The sequence below is a fragment of the Mauremys mutica genome, chromosome 1, assembly GCF_020497125.1.
Source record: "Mauremys mutica isolate MM-2020 ecotype Southern chromosome 1, ASM2049712v1, whole genome shotgun sequence".
In the NCBI taxonomy this organism is placed as follows: domain Eukaryota; kingdom Metazoa; phylum Chordata; order Testudines; family Geoemydidae; genus Mauremys; species Mauremys mutica.
The window spans coordinates 284,196,232-284,210,343 of NC_059072.1; the positions used below are offsets into that span (position 1 = coordinate 284,196,232).

Sequence of the window (14,112 nt, forward strand, 5' to 3'; positions counted from 1 at the left end):
CACAGCACCTCTGAACTGTCACTGGCAAGTTTAATTATTGAATTTTTAATTTTTGAATGTTTGACTTTGTAAATGTTATGTTATTTTTATATGTTTGTATGTAATTATTTTAGGCAAAGGTGGTAGAGCCACCTATTGCTGAGGTTGCCCAACACTTCCCACTCTAAGACCCTATTACCAGTTGCTTATTACTTTGGCAAACTATTACATGTATGACTTTTGACTATAGAAAAGGCTTGCTCAAAGAATATCTGTGGGTGACTGGTATGATAGGCCTAATAGTTGAAATGCTGCCTGCCAATAACTGTTTTCAGTGACAATGGAATACAAAAGCGTCTTTGGCTCTTGTGAGAGCTTGGTCAACTTTGTGTTGATATTCAGGTATCATCTTGTCCATACATTAAGTTATTGTTGGGAGTCCTTGGATATAATAGTGTAACCGTGCCTCCTTTGGTCACAACTGAGAATACTAAATTCAGGACAAAGTGCTGAGAAATAGGGCAGACACAACCCAGAACTGGAGGTTATTCTCCCGTGAGATATACCAAACCAACAACAAAAGTAAACTTCTTTCACCACACTTGCTAACAAGAAGTCAGAGCAGCAGTTTCCTCAGGCATTCCAGTCCTTGTATCACTACCAAAAACAATAGACTTAGAGATGAGTGTTTTTTTAAAACCAATTTAATCAAATAAAGGTGCTTCTGATCCCAAAGGACCAGCCACATGCCCAGGCCAATATACAACTCAGATCTTACCCAAAAATCACACTGTTGCCACTCCTTTAGTATCTAAAATCTAAAGGTTTATTTATAAAGAGAAAGAAAGGTGAGAGTTAAAAATTGGTTAAAGGAATCAAATACATACAATAATTGCAAAGTTGTTGGTTCAGGCTTGTATCAATGATGGAATAAACCGCTGGCTTCAGTCAAGTCTCTGGTTGCTTCCAAATTATTGGAAGGACCTTAGTCCCTTGGTTAGAATGCTCCTATTAGTATAAGTCCATGGTCCAGAGGTTTGAGCAGGAAAGAGGCAAAATGGAGGTGATTCCAGGGCCTTTTGTAGCTTCTGCCATGTGGAGGGAAACCCATTGTTTCAAACAAAGCCTTCAGCACAGCTAGTGGAAAATAACAAGTGACAAGATAGTGTTTGGAGTCACATGGGCAAGTCACATGTCAATGCATGATTCTGCCTAGACACAGTATAAGCCATTGCCTAAACCTCAAACAGCACATTCACAGGGTAGATGGGCATCTTCCATTGTGAGTTAAATGTTCATTTGATGAGCCACTCAATTTGAATAGTCCTTCCAAGATTTGCAGACTAATTACCTTGTGGACGTTACCCCAGGAGCAAACATTTGAAATCCAGGTATAGAGCCAGTAGTCATAGCTTCAAATACAAAATTGATACATGCATACAAATAGCATAATCATATTCAGCAAATCATAACCTTTCCATAGACACCTACTTGACAATCTTTGTACAAGATTTGTTGCGAATATATAACAGTGGTTGCAAATATGATCTATATGGTCATATTCTAATCAGATAACATCACAAGTAGGTTGAAATATCTGTTGTGTTCCTGATGACTGAAGAGCTGGACTTGAATGTACAAGTCTTCCAGATTATGATGTCACAGAAGAAGGACTTCTGGATTGAGAATGTTTGTTGCAAGTGCAACCACTTTCAGTGTCCTCTGTCTCAGACTTTTTTTTTTTAAACTTCATTTCTACTCAAGAAAGATTTTTAATGTCTGCAGGACATTTCATATATATAACAATGAATTTGATCATTCTGATAGCATTTGGAAATACATATTTCATTAAGCAGTACTTGAAAAATACAGATCCTTCTTTGTCTGACTTTTACTGTGGAAATGATTCCATATGTTAGAAGAGGGTGTCACCATTTTTGCTGAGGGAGAAGAAAAAAATAACTCCTCTATGCTGGGTGCATTTGATTCTTCCTGTGGATCTCAGGGTCAGGACTCAGAGTCATGATCCATTCCAGACCCTTGAGATTCAACATGAGCACATACAGATGTTTTTGAGTGTGGTTCAGAGGTGGACTAGCTGGATACCTTGCAGCCAGCTCAGGTGGCATGTCAGGGGAGGCCAGGGAGACTCGCTGGGCAGGGGCCTCATAACAAATTCCAAAGGACATGGAGGGGAGGCAGGCAGGGAGCACCCTCCCACAGGATCTGCTCGAGGAAAGCAAAAGAAGCAGGATGTAAGGCTACCCTCAGCTCCTGGAGCACATGATAGGGGACACATGGGGTGGACAGCCCCTAGCACTGGCTGAGCACCATAGGATCCACCCAATCCTTGCATTTGTAGTCCAGGATTTCTCTAATTCTGGTGGTGCCAGCTAGGACCAACCTCCAGGGCACCAAGGGAGATTCTGCCACCTGCACATTAAGGTGTGGATTGTGTAGTGAATGACGCAGGGTATTGCAGGAAGAGACTTATGGGTAAGGCAGTTGAATGCTGCCCTGGAGAATTGGATTCTACTCCTGTCTCTGTCAAAGAGCACCTGTGTGATCTTGGGAAAGTCACTTGCACCAAACTTTTTAAAAGTGATCACTAATTTTGTGGTGGTCATTTTTGGGTGCCTGACTTGAGACCCTGGGGCGTGATCAGGGCCAACGAGGGTGGGGGGAAGCCAGTACAAATTACCAGGGCCTGGCGGTCCGGAAGGGGGCCCGGGGCCCAGCTTCGTTGGCCCTGTTTAGTCAGTCCGCCCTTGCTGGGGGGCCCAAAATAATTTTTTCACTGGGCCCCAAACCCGCTCTCGGCAGCCCTGGGTGTGATTTGCAGAAGTGTTGAGCACTCAGAGCTGCAACTGAACTCAATGGGTGCTGTGTTTTAAACATATATATTTGCAGAGGAAGCTTTATTTCTGGCATTTTCTAACTTTTGAATGTGTGACTATACACCCTAAATAATGTTCTTTAATATAGTTTTCTGTTTGTAAAACACATAAGAAAGAGAGCTATTTCAGACAGGCTTTCACCTAGAACTGGGGATGTCTTACAGTCATCTGACTTGCCTTAAAATATTGGGAATTAATCTTTATCACTTTTAGCATTTTTCTGTACACCAATTTAGTCACTAATGGAACTTTCCTGAATAAGGTCAGTCCTTTTACTGAAGTTGAGCTTATTACAGAACCATAGTTAAGATTGCATTACAGATTTCATTTTGACAGTATAGATAGTTAAGATTACCTGGTCAGTCTATGGTGTTTAGACAGAAATAAGAAATGTAAATTACAGATGGGGAAGTTTGGTGTATTCACATTTCTAGTGTATTGAGAATGGAGTTTAGGAGGTTAGTGAAATTACTTTATTTCCTAAGGATAGCTCAAAAATCTATTTCTTTCAAGGCAGATTTTCACCTTTTTTCAGACCTCCTCCAGCACATAAATTATAATATAGAAATGCATGGGATTCGTTTTATTAGTTAATGGGTACCTAAGGATGGGAAGAATGTGTTAGTTACTAAATTTTTACAAAAATTCGTGATTTCCCTGTTAATGAAAAGTAAGTACATCAGTTTTAAGCCACTGGATTTGTAAATGTCTATATTACATATGATAACATTGATTAAATAATTTTATGCATCAGTATTATTTTTCAATTTTTTAAATGTTAATAACAGAACACCGCTGTTTTACTTTCACCTGTACATGGGACACACAGTTCTAAAGAGTATTTATAATTGTAGTTTTATGTATTAGTTTCATATATACACTTATTCTCTTTGTGACCTTCAGCTGTGCTGGACAGAGAGGGAGCTGTGTGTTAGGGGCCTGCTCTTTCCTGGACTCTTGAAACAAGTTGCCTTTTTCCCAGCCCTCAAGGACAGGCTTGGAGGATTGTCCCTAAAACTGAACTTGTACTGTAATGCAAACATTGAACTCCAATCTCTGCAAAATGCATGTGTGTTTGTGCTATTCACATGGTTTACTCTTTAAATTCATGATGTTCTGTTTCTACTGAAAGTATGAGGTCAGAGTTAAGAGAGTGCCGTACAGTGTGAGTTACAGGAATGTTTTGTGGTGTTCTGTTTCTCTATCTGGGAGGTGGCAGCACTTTTCTTGATCAAGAGGAGGAATCTGTCCGTGAAAATAGTTAATGTTAGGGATGAGTGACAAGTAATGCAGTAGTCAGTCCTAAGGTGATCATTTGCAGGGTTGGCTCTAGACCCCAGCACGCCAAGCGCGCGCGTGGGGCAGCATTTTCCCGGGAGGGCGGCAGGTGGGTACGGCAGACCTTCCGCAGTCATGCCTGTGGGAGGTCCACCGGAGCCGCGGGACAGCGGACCTCCCGCAGGCATGACTGCGGAGGGTCCGTTGGTCCCGCGACTCGGGTGGACATCCCGCAGGCATGACTGCGGAAGCTCCACCAGAGCCGCGGACCAGCTGCAAGAGGTCCCACGGAGGCGCGGGACCGGTGCCTGGCAGCGCGCCCCCTGCGGCGTGCTGCCCTGCTTGGGGCGGCCGAATTCGTAGAGCCGCCCCTGATCATTTGACACTGGCTGCTGCATTCTACATTTTCCTCCCTTCCCTCTAGTAAGTATTCCTGTTATATTTTCCCTTTCTCTTATTGCTAAGATGGAATGTTATCGCAGTTCCTTCTGTGCTCCCAAAGCAAGTTCTTAGATCAGTGAGGGTTATCCCTTCCCCCAGTTGTCATGCTTTCTAGATGATTCTTAGTTCATGTCACTGATACCCTTGGGAACGTAATCTGCTGTGGCACTACATAAAGAGTAGGTCTACGCTTGTGGCAATGTGTAGGATACAGACACTGCACGCCCAGCTAGCTCAGGCATAAATATTGGTGTAGACAGTGAGCCACTCTTTAGGTGGGTAGAGTAGAGTAGAGTGCCTTACATGCCTGAACCCTAGGGTACATACCATACACAGCTTTCTACAAGCCCAAACAGTACTTCCCATGTTTACACTGCTGCTTTTGTCCACGTAGTCTCCAACTGCTGGAGCCTTTCCCCACCATAATGAAACACTCTGGCAGCAGGGAAAGGCTCCAGCAGCCTTGCAACTGCTGAAGCCTTTCCCCTCTGCCTCCCACTGCTCAAACCTTTCACTGCCATGTGAGTCTGGACGCCTTTCACTGCAGCATGGAGCTACGTGTATCCTACACGCTGTCGCAAGTGTAGACAAGGCCACATAGATATCTGAGACTAACCATTTTTCTGTGTGCTTAGAAAAAGAAATAGCTGGTAACTGAATGGCATTTGCTCGAGAATGCTGACTTTCTAATTGTGACCACTGTACTTTACTTTAAATTCCCTTATTTCTAGCTTCCAGTTGAGTTCCTTTAGTTGCAGTTTCATTTCTACTTGATACTTTAATGAGGAAAGTGGTAATATGTTAATGAGTTTTAGAAAAATTATCTACAATTCCCTCTTTAACAGGGTCACCTGTCCGAAGCTTGGTCCCGTGTGACAAAAAATGCTATTGCTGAAACCATCATTGCTCTAACCAAAATGGAAGATGAATACAGATCACCAGTGCGATGCATTGCAACAACCAGGGTAAGGACTTTGTCGGATTTACATTAGTTTGTTGCACACATTTGATAACAGTAACGTCCTACTAATGGCACTCCCACAGGTTAGCATAATGTTAGGTTCCATATGTCCTCACAGTAGTAAATTTTATATACAGGGAACAGAAATTACAATTGCTAAATCCTGCTCTGTATGTTATGCTGGGGATATGTCCTGTGATGTGTATCCTGCATATTGTGTGCAGGTGGTGGTTGATAGAGCCAGTAAATATGTATTATTTTGTATGTAACAGTTTCAGGGTACAGTGTACTTCCATTTTGAAGCTCAAATTTATAACTAATTATGTACAAGCAGTATGGTTTATATAACACTAATGTATGTACAGTTTTTAATAAAGGTAAACAGCAAAACTTTTTTAAAAGATCAGTAACATAATGAACATTTAAACTTAAATCTTCAATGCAGTTTTAAATGAGTTTCTCCTTTATTTATTTATCTGCCATGAACAAAGTTGAAGATTCTGTATTTTCACTGCAACGTGGATAGAATACCTCAGAAACCCGATAATAGCAGAGCAAAACCCTTATGTCGTTGTATGAAATCACAGAACATGTAACATTTAATTTTTAAGTTGTGTGTGTTCCAACAGTGTGGAGAAATAATACTGTTCCACTTGGCATTCGTGCAGTAAAAAATAAACACACACAGGTCTATTTGCTAACTAGAAATATTTCCCATTGTTCAGAGCAAATAATAATTTGAAAATTTCTGTCACACTGAACTCCATTAAAAATTAGCATCGATGTGTACTGATTGGAAGAGAACTTTGTAAATTTTAGATGATGTTGAAAATGCCTACTATTTAAAACTTATTTAATAGGAATGCATTTGCCACTGAGATTTGTAAGCCCAAGAAGTTAGATATGTAGTAAAGTTAAATACATGTGCAAAACCCTTTTTAAATCTTTTTTTTTCCAATTCTGAAATATTCTGGTTCTGGTTCACTGAAGATTGCAACATTATAGATACCTGAGTCTCATGGTAATCCATGATATTTGATGTCACAGAATGATGCACACTGAGATATCATTGCTGAACCAAGAAGGCACCAAGAGATTTCACAGAGGGAAGGAAGGAATTTTTTACAAGTTAAATCTTCAAAGCCATACTGTGATATCTAGTCAAGGCCCTCTCATTTGACAGTATCTAGAACTGTATGTCTGGAACTGGATGCAGAGAGACCTAAAAAACTCTCTGGTCTGAGAGCACCTACATTTGTTTATTTCAAGGCACATTGCAAGGCCTCTGTTAATTCAGGCTTTTTGTCTGCAAGAGGAAAGTATGTTTTTTTGTTTGTTTGTTTTTGGCTGAAGAATGCTGGTGGTCTCATGCTGACATTTTCAAATTAGTGTTACTATTTTTTGTTTTGAAAACTGTGAAAATGAACATAGATGTGTTTAATATACTTCTTAGAAAGTGTTTAATACATAAATGGTAAATATGTATAATGCATGCCAAATATTTATACAGAATAAAAAAAATTCTTTTATTATCAACACCAGATATGTTAAAATAATTTACATAAAATAATATTTTGTGAAACTGTTGGTAGTAAAAATATTCAACATTTTAGTCCTCAAAGGATTTTACATATATCTTCTTAGGTAATCCTTGTTTGTTCTGATTCAAGATAGTCCACGTATTTCAATTTTCTTCTGTATGAAAGAAATATAACACATTAGTCAAATTTAAGAATTTTTTTGGAGCAACTCGAAGCATCCTCCACAGAATGAACAAGAGTTACCTTCCTTTCATTTTTCCTTTCTAGAAATGTTTGCCTTCAGTTAAACTAATCTCTGAAGCTTGGTTTGAGAGACTTTCAGCAGAAAAAATGCTACTTTTAGAATCATAGAATATCAGAGTTGGAAAGGACCTCAGGAGGTCATCTAGTCCAACCACCTGCTCAGAGCGGGACCAATCCCCAACTAAAATGATCCATGGATAGAGGAAATCCATTTATTCTGTCCTTTGGGCTTTCAACACTCCAAACTATTATTTTATGCTCGTCTCAGGTTCCTAATATTCATAGGCCACGAATCTCCATATTTTTATGTGAAGAGCACTACTCAGCAGCAAAAACCCTCTGGCCCTTGTGTGGGCCAAATTTTGTCTGTGTTTAACTTCACCTTGAGACATACTATGTTTCTGAGCCTTTTCTTCTTCCTGTAATCCTCTTTCATTTTAAAAATAAATAAATAAAATTAAAATCTTTTGTTAAAACCTGGCCCCATGATATGGCTTCCAGGATTGCTCCTCTCACTTAAAAATAAAAAAGTTAGATTAAGTAGTAAGTACTGCTAAGTGACATCTTTTAAAACTTCTTCCAGCCCCACCTTTCAAGGTTGACGTAACTTCATCATCATAATTCATGTAGCAAAAGTATTTCATACTTTTTGACTAAACAGTTGAGGATTTAGTGGTCCTGGTGGAGGATTGGTCTCAGAGCCTTAGTCAAATATTTTTGAATGTAGTGGCTGGCATTTCTACTCTTCCAGAAGATAGAAATTCTTATTTCTCATGAAATAGTTGTGTGAAGAGGGAGGTCCCCAGCAGCTGCAGCTATTTTGCCATCAAGGTCTATATTAAAACATTAAGCTAATTCCCTTTTTCATCTCCTTCGTTATCTGTTCTCTGCATTTTGAGTGTCACTGAGTCCTAGTCCCCTATCATGGAAAAGATACGAGATAATGCCATCACCTTCATACTTCAGTCAGGGCTTAGAGTAGCTTCAAACACCAGATTTCTTCTCCTGGCAAGTGCGCAATAAAATCCATGAATTAAAAGAAGATAAAGCAAAGTTACAGTTCCTGGCTCCAAAAGTAAAATTCAGTGGATTAAAAAATGTACCTCATTAGGGCAATACTGTTTCCCAGGAATCTTGATAAGTGATTCACCAGCAGCCCGAAAGATACCATTTTATCTCCAAATGAAAGGCCATCCCACATTTGCCATCTCCAGTCCCTATTACATGTACTTTTGTGTAAGATTCAGGTGAACAAACAAAACAGTGGTAGGAGCCAGAGTTCTCAGAGACTTCTGCCTGTTTGAAACCTTCACTTACTTTTGAGGCTGCCACTTAGATATATTAAAGTGTGAAGTAACTTAAATCAGTCATAAAAAACAACTTTTTATAAGCCAATGGTATTTCTCTTGATTAGGACAATTCACACAGACTACCCAGCTGTTCTGTGCTTTCCTGCTGTAACTTTAGCTTTTTTCTGTTGGTATTCTTTATCAGTAGTGTATACTAAAATTCTCTATTTATTTCTGTATTATTCCTTAAGTGTATTAACAAAGCTTGTTCAGTTTGGCAGTGGTTGTGCCTTATCTACCATGTTTCTCTACAGCGTACTATGATTGGTCTGCCTTCTCTGCCTCTGTTGTATAGTTAATTAATATGTTAATATCATTTTAAAGTGGGAAAACTGGGGAGAGATGGGTTAGTCCTGAGATTTGCACCCAAAAGTCAGTAACTTTTATTCATGTGCCTGACTCTCTTTATGTGATGTGGTAGAAGAATCCATACTAAGTGGATTGATCTGAAAAGAAGGCAGTTGAAAATTGTGTTTATTCCTAACCATGAGAATTACCTTTATTTTAGTCTTTTGTGTCTACTTGGAATATTTCTATAATACAACCCTCTTTTTCAAAAGCTCTGGTTAGCCCTAGCATCCCTGTGCGTGCTTGATCAGGACCATGTAGATAGACTGTCTTCTGGAAGATGGATGGGAAAGGATGGGCAGCAAAAACAGATGGTAAGACTTCAAATTCAAGATATTTTTTTCTCTTTTAAACTTGGATCATATTGAATTTACTTTTTATCATCGTTATTGCTTGTTTGAGGAGAGCACATGATATGTAGGAACAAACATTCTCAGATATCCTCACGAGGTTATACTAGCCAGACAGTGTTCAGAAAATGGAACCCAGGGAAATATCCAGGAAAAAGGAACATATGATATGGCAAATTAAACATATAATATGGTAAGATCAAATAGCAAAAGGTGAAAAAAATACATTCTTTAAATATGTCAGAAATAGAAAAGCCTTCAAGAGAACTGGTGGTTCGATTGGCCCACCAATGATTAAAGAGAGCAATTAAGGAGGATAAGGACATTGCGAAGACATTACATTTTTTTTTTTGCACCAGTCTTCACTCGAGAAGATGTTGGTGGAAACACCTATCTTGGATCTACTTTTTTTCTGGTAATAATAATGAGGTATTGTTAGAGCTGAGTGAATGATATTTCAGTTTGTGGGTTTGAGCCACATCTGAACTTTTTCCAAATGTTTGGCCAATCAAAAAAGTGAGCAAAAAGTCCATTTCAGGTTGAACAGAATGTTTTGTTCAACCTGAAATGTTTTTATTTCTATGCATTTTAAAGGGCCAGAGTCACAAAAGAGAAGGAGGAAGAAGTGATGGTGTTCCCCCTTATAACTTTTAGCCCAGTGTATTCTGTGGGGGTCTCTCTTAGTATCATCTGTTGAAGCTGTTCCACTTTGTATAAATAATTAAATAGATAATGGAACAGGAATTTAATTTGGGTCTCTCCACTCCCAGATTAATGCCCTAACCACTGGGCTATAGGATAATCTAAGGGGGGGTTCTTTCTATCCTGCTAAAGCTGTTCCACTTTGTATAAAATACCTGAATAGTCATTGGGAGTCAGAGAGAGTGTGAGAATGACCCTATTGCCTGGTGATTAAGGCATTCACATGGGAAGTGGGAGACCCAAGTTGAAGTCCTTGTTCTAATGACTATTTAAGTATATTATACAAAATGGAACAGCTTCAGCAGGGGAGATTAACTGGTCGTCACTTAATGCAAGGCGGTTACATATTTGTAAATGTTCATGTGGACATCGCACAAACATTTGTTCAAGGACACAAAAAAGGATTGCTTTCTGCCTTTCCAGAACCTGACTGCAGCTGTCTCTTCTCCCCTGTTTTCCCCCAAGGAGAAGTTAATTGGATTACAGTGCAGGCTCTTTGCACTGCTCAATGGAGACAGACAACAGGGCGTGGGGAGCCAGAGCTGGAATCCATCTTGCAGCTAGGAAGTAGGGGAAGTCAGAAGTCAGGCTTGTGAACTAGGCAGATGAACTAGTTCAGCAGTCAAGGAGAAGAGCTGCTGAAGTCTGCTTCCAGTTCCCCACTCCTTTGCATACCTAGCTGGAAGGAGGATGTGTTTGTGTTGCAGTAGAGATGGAAATGGAGAGTGTTTTATAGCAGTAGAATAAATTAATGTTACAGTGGAATTTAGGGTTTGTTGCCATGGAATTTGTTCACATTGTACTGTGGAATAACCTAAGCCTTGATTATTTATCTTGACAGAAAAGGCAACGTATCAGGGGAGTTAAAGGTAGATATTTTGCCATTTTGATGGATCTTTGAGGGTTCCCCATCATCAATTTCCATATTTTTTTCTATCAAGTATAGCATGCTCCTAAAAGTTGAGTAACACGTCAATTAGCACAGCAAGACTTTTGTCTCACTCTTTTTTAAAACAGATTCTCAGACATTTTAGTGATTAATATGAGCTAATTTTTATTAAACAAAGCAAATCTGGGATTGGATGCATTACTGCACTTTTGTTTCTTATATTTCTGCCAGGCATAACTGTTTTTAGATATTGATCATTTCAAAGTTGACAATTTATAGTCTAAAACAAGTTCAAATTGTCCTGTTTTAATTTTCTACCTTCCTTTATGGGACGCCCACAGAGAGAGGAGAGTTGAGGGAAGCAGGTTTAACATATAGGGAATTATTCCACTATTTTTCTTCTTTATTCAGCCAATGTGCGATAACCATGATGATGGTGAAACGGCTGCAATCATTTTATGTAATGCCTGTGGGAATTTGTGTACAGACTGTGACAGATTCCTTCATCTCCATCGGCGAACGAAAACTCATCAGAGACAGGTAGAGTAAATAAACACACCAAGTAGTGTGCATTTCAGTAGCTTTTTTTGTTGTTGCTGTAGTGAGCAATAGATCTACAAACTGTTCTCTGTGCTTTCTAAAAGGGATGGATAACTTTGCATTTAATTTTGCATTTGATTCTACTTGATTTTCTTGCCCTTAAAAAACGTTCTTATGAATAGGACTGTAATGTCAGCTCCCAATCCCACAACCCTGGCTCATAATGCCCATCTGTTTCCTTCTTTCCTATTCTAACTTCATTGAATTTCTCTGGAAAAATCCAAGAACCATTCAGACTTCCTTAACTAAAAATCCATCCGTTACTCCCTCAGAAATGTTATGTTTACTTCTCCTTTCACATGGAATCCATGCCTATGAACACAATTAATTGTTTGCCCTCTTTGATGCCCTTTCTGCTCCTCAATCCTTTCCTTCTCAGTTTAGGGCCTTCCATACTTTTCATGACTTTGTTATAGCTCCCTCTCCTCCTCCCCTTCCATTTACCTTGCCCTATTTCCTTTTTTTCCTTTACCCCAATCACTCACTCAGAGGCTACTCACCTATTCTTCACCACAAATCTCTCCATCCCATCCTGATTTGTGAGCACCATTTCCCCTGCCCTCATCCCCTTCTTTCAAGCGCCTTTTCTTCAGAAACAAGTGTACTGTAATATTCATACTGCCCCACCAAAAACCTTAAAATAGTTCTCATTGTATCCCCTGATCCTTTGTATATCTGTCTGACTTATCTTGCCAATTCACATTTCACTTGGCCAAAATATAGTTCCTTCTTTTTCTTTCTGTGCCTTCCCTTTGTTCTCCTTTCTCCACTGCTGTTGACATCACCTCCTTCCTATTTTTCAGGTTTGCAATCTTAGTGTCACCTTTGATTCCTTTTCCTGTTCTCCACACACCTATGATGTCAATAAATCATGCCATATCTATCTTCATTTAAAAAATTAACCCTACTTTCTGTACCAATATACCCATGTCAGCTCCTTCCATGGTGATGGTAATCACCACCTCTCTAGCCTCCTTGGTGCCATATTGCTTCTCTTCCAATTTGTCCAAAATGCCTACCAGTCAGACCATGTTACATCTAAATTCATGTTTAAATTTCTAATTCTCATCTTCAAATCCCTGCAGAACTACATTCTGGCCTCTATATTGTGGATCTAAGATCTTTCATGTTATAGACTCTAAGGTCAGAAGGGACCATTATGATCATCTAGTCTGACCTCCTGCACAACGCAGGCCACAGAATCCTACCCATCCACTTCTATAACACACCCCTAACCTATGTCTGAGTTATTGAAGTCTTCAAATTGTGGTTTGAAGACCTCAAGCTGCAGAGAATCCTCCAGCAAGTGACTCATGCCCCATGCTGCAGAGGAAAGCGAAAAACCTCCAAGGCCTCTGCCAATCTGCCCTGGAGGAAAATTCCTTCCCGACCCCAAATATGGCGATCAGTTAAAGCCTGAGCATGTGGGCAAGACTCACCCGCCAGCACCCAGGAAAGAATTCTCTGCAGTAACTCAGATCCCGTCCCATCTAACATCCCATCACAGACCACTGGGCATACTTACCTGCTGATAATCAAAGATCAATTGCCAAAATTAATTGCCAAAATTAGGCTATCCCATCATACCATCCCGTCCATAAACTTATCAAGCTTAGTCTTAAAGCCAGATATGTCTTTTGCCCCCACTACTCTCCTTGGAAGGCTGTTCCAGAACTTCACTCCTCTAATGGTTAGAAACCTTCGTCTGATTTCAAGTCTAAACTTCCTAGTGTCCAGTTTATACCCATTTGTTCTTGTGTCCACATTGGTACTAAGCTTAAATAATTCCTCTCCCTCCCTAATATTTATCCCTCTGATATATTTATAAAGAGCAATCATATCCCCTCTCAACCTTCTTTTGGTTAGGCTAAACAAGCCAAGCTCTTCAAGTCTCCTTTCATAAGACAGGTTTTCCATTCCTCAGATCATCCTAGTAGCCCGTCTCTGAACCTGTTCCAGTTTGAATTCATCCTTCTTAAACATGAGAGTCCAGAACTGCACACAGTATTCCAGATGAGGTCTCACCAGTGCCTTATATAACGGTACTAACACCTCCTTATCTTTGCTGGAAATACCTCGCCTGATGCATCCTAAAACGGCATTAGCTTTTTTAACGGCCATATCACATTGGCGGCTCATAGCCATCCTGTGATCAACCAATACTCCGAGGTCCTTCTCCTCCTCTGTTACTTCCAACTGATGCGTCCCCAATTTATAACTAAAATTCTTATTATTAATCCCTAAATGTTCCACCTCTCCCCCTTCTCTCTACTTATGATGAGAGCCTCAGCACCTCATTTTTCATTTACCCACTGCTGTCTTTTGTGCCTTCTACCATGAAAGGAACAACCTCCCAGTCATTATCACCCTCTCCTCCTGAATATCCCTCTCCAAGAGACATTCCAGCATTTTCAGACCTAGAATTTGGTTCCTAAACTCTTGTTTTGGCACCAGTAAAAGTGTCCTGATCTTTAGAGTCCCACTGAAATAAAATGGAAGTAGAGTTGCTCACTTTAATTTATTTACATAACTAT

The 14,112-nt window shown here is 39.8% G+C and overlaps 1 protein-coding gene across 5 annotated transcripts in view; it reads left to right on the forward strand.

Annotated features, from left to right (window-relative positions):
* MYCBP2 (MYC binding protein 2) overlaps window positions 1–14,112 on the forward strand; it is a 415,400-nt gene that overhangs the window by 389,814 nt on the left and 11,474 nt on the right. For all 5 annotated transcript variants that reach the window (XM_045011267.1, XM_045011270.1, XM_045011275.1 and 2 more), the window contains 3 exons: window positions 5,441–5,560; window positions 9,250–9,351; window positions 11,390–11,518. In XM_045011267.1, coding sequence (XP_044867202.1) covers window positions 5,441–5,560; window positions 9,250–9,351; window positions 11,390–11,518 — 351 coding nt within the window. The remainder of the gene's footprint in view (window positions 1–5,440; window positions 5,561–9,249; window positions 9,352–11,389; window positions 11,519–14,112) is intronic.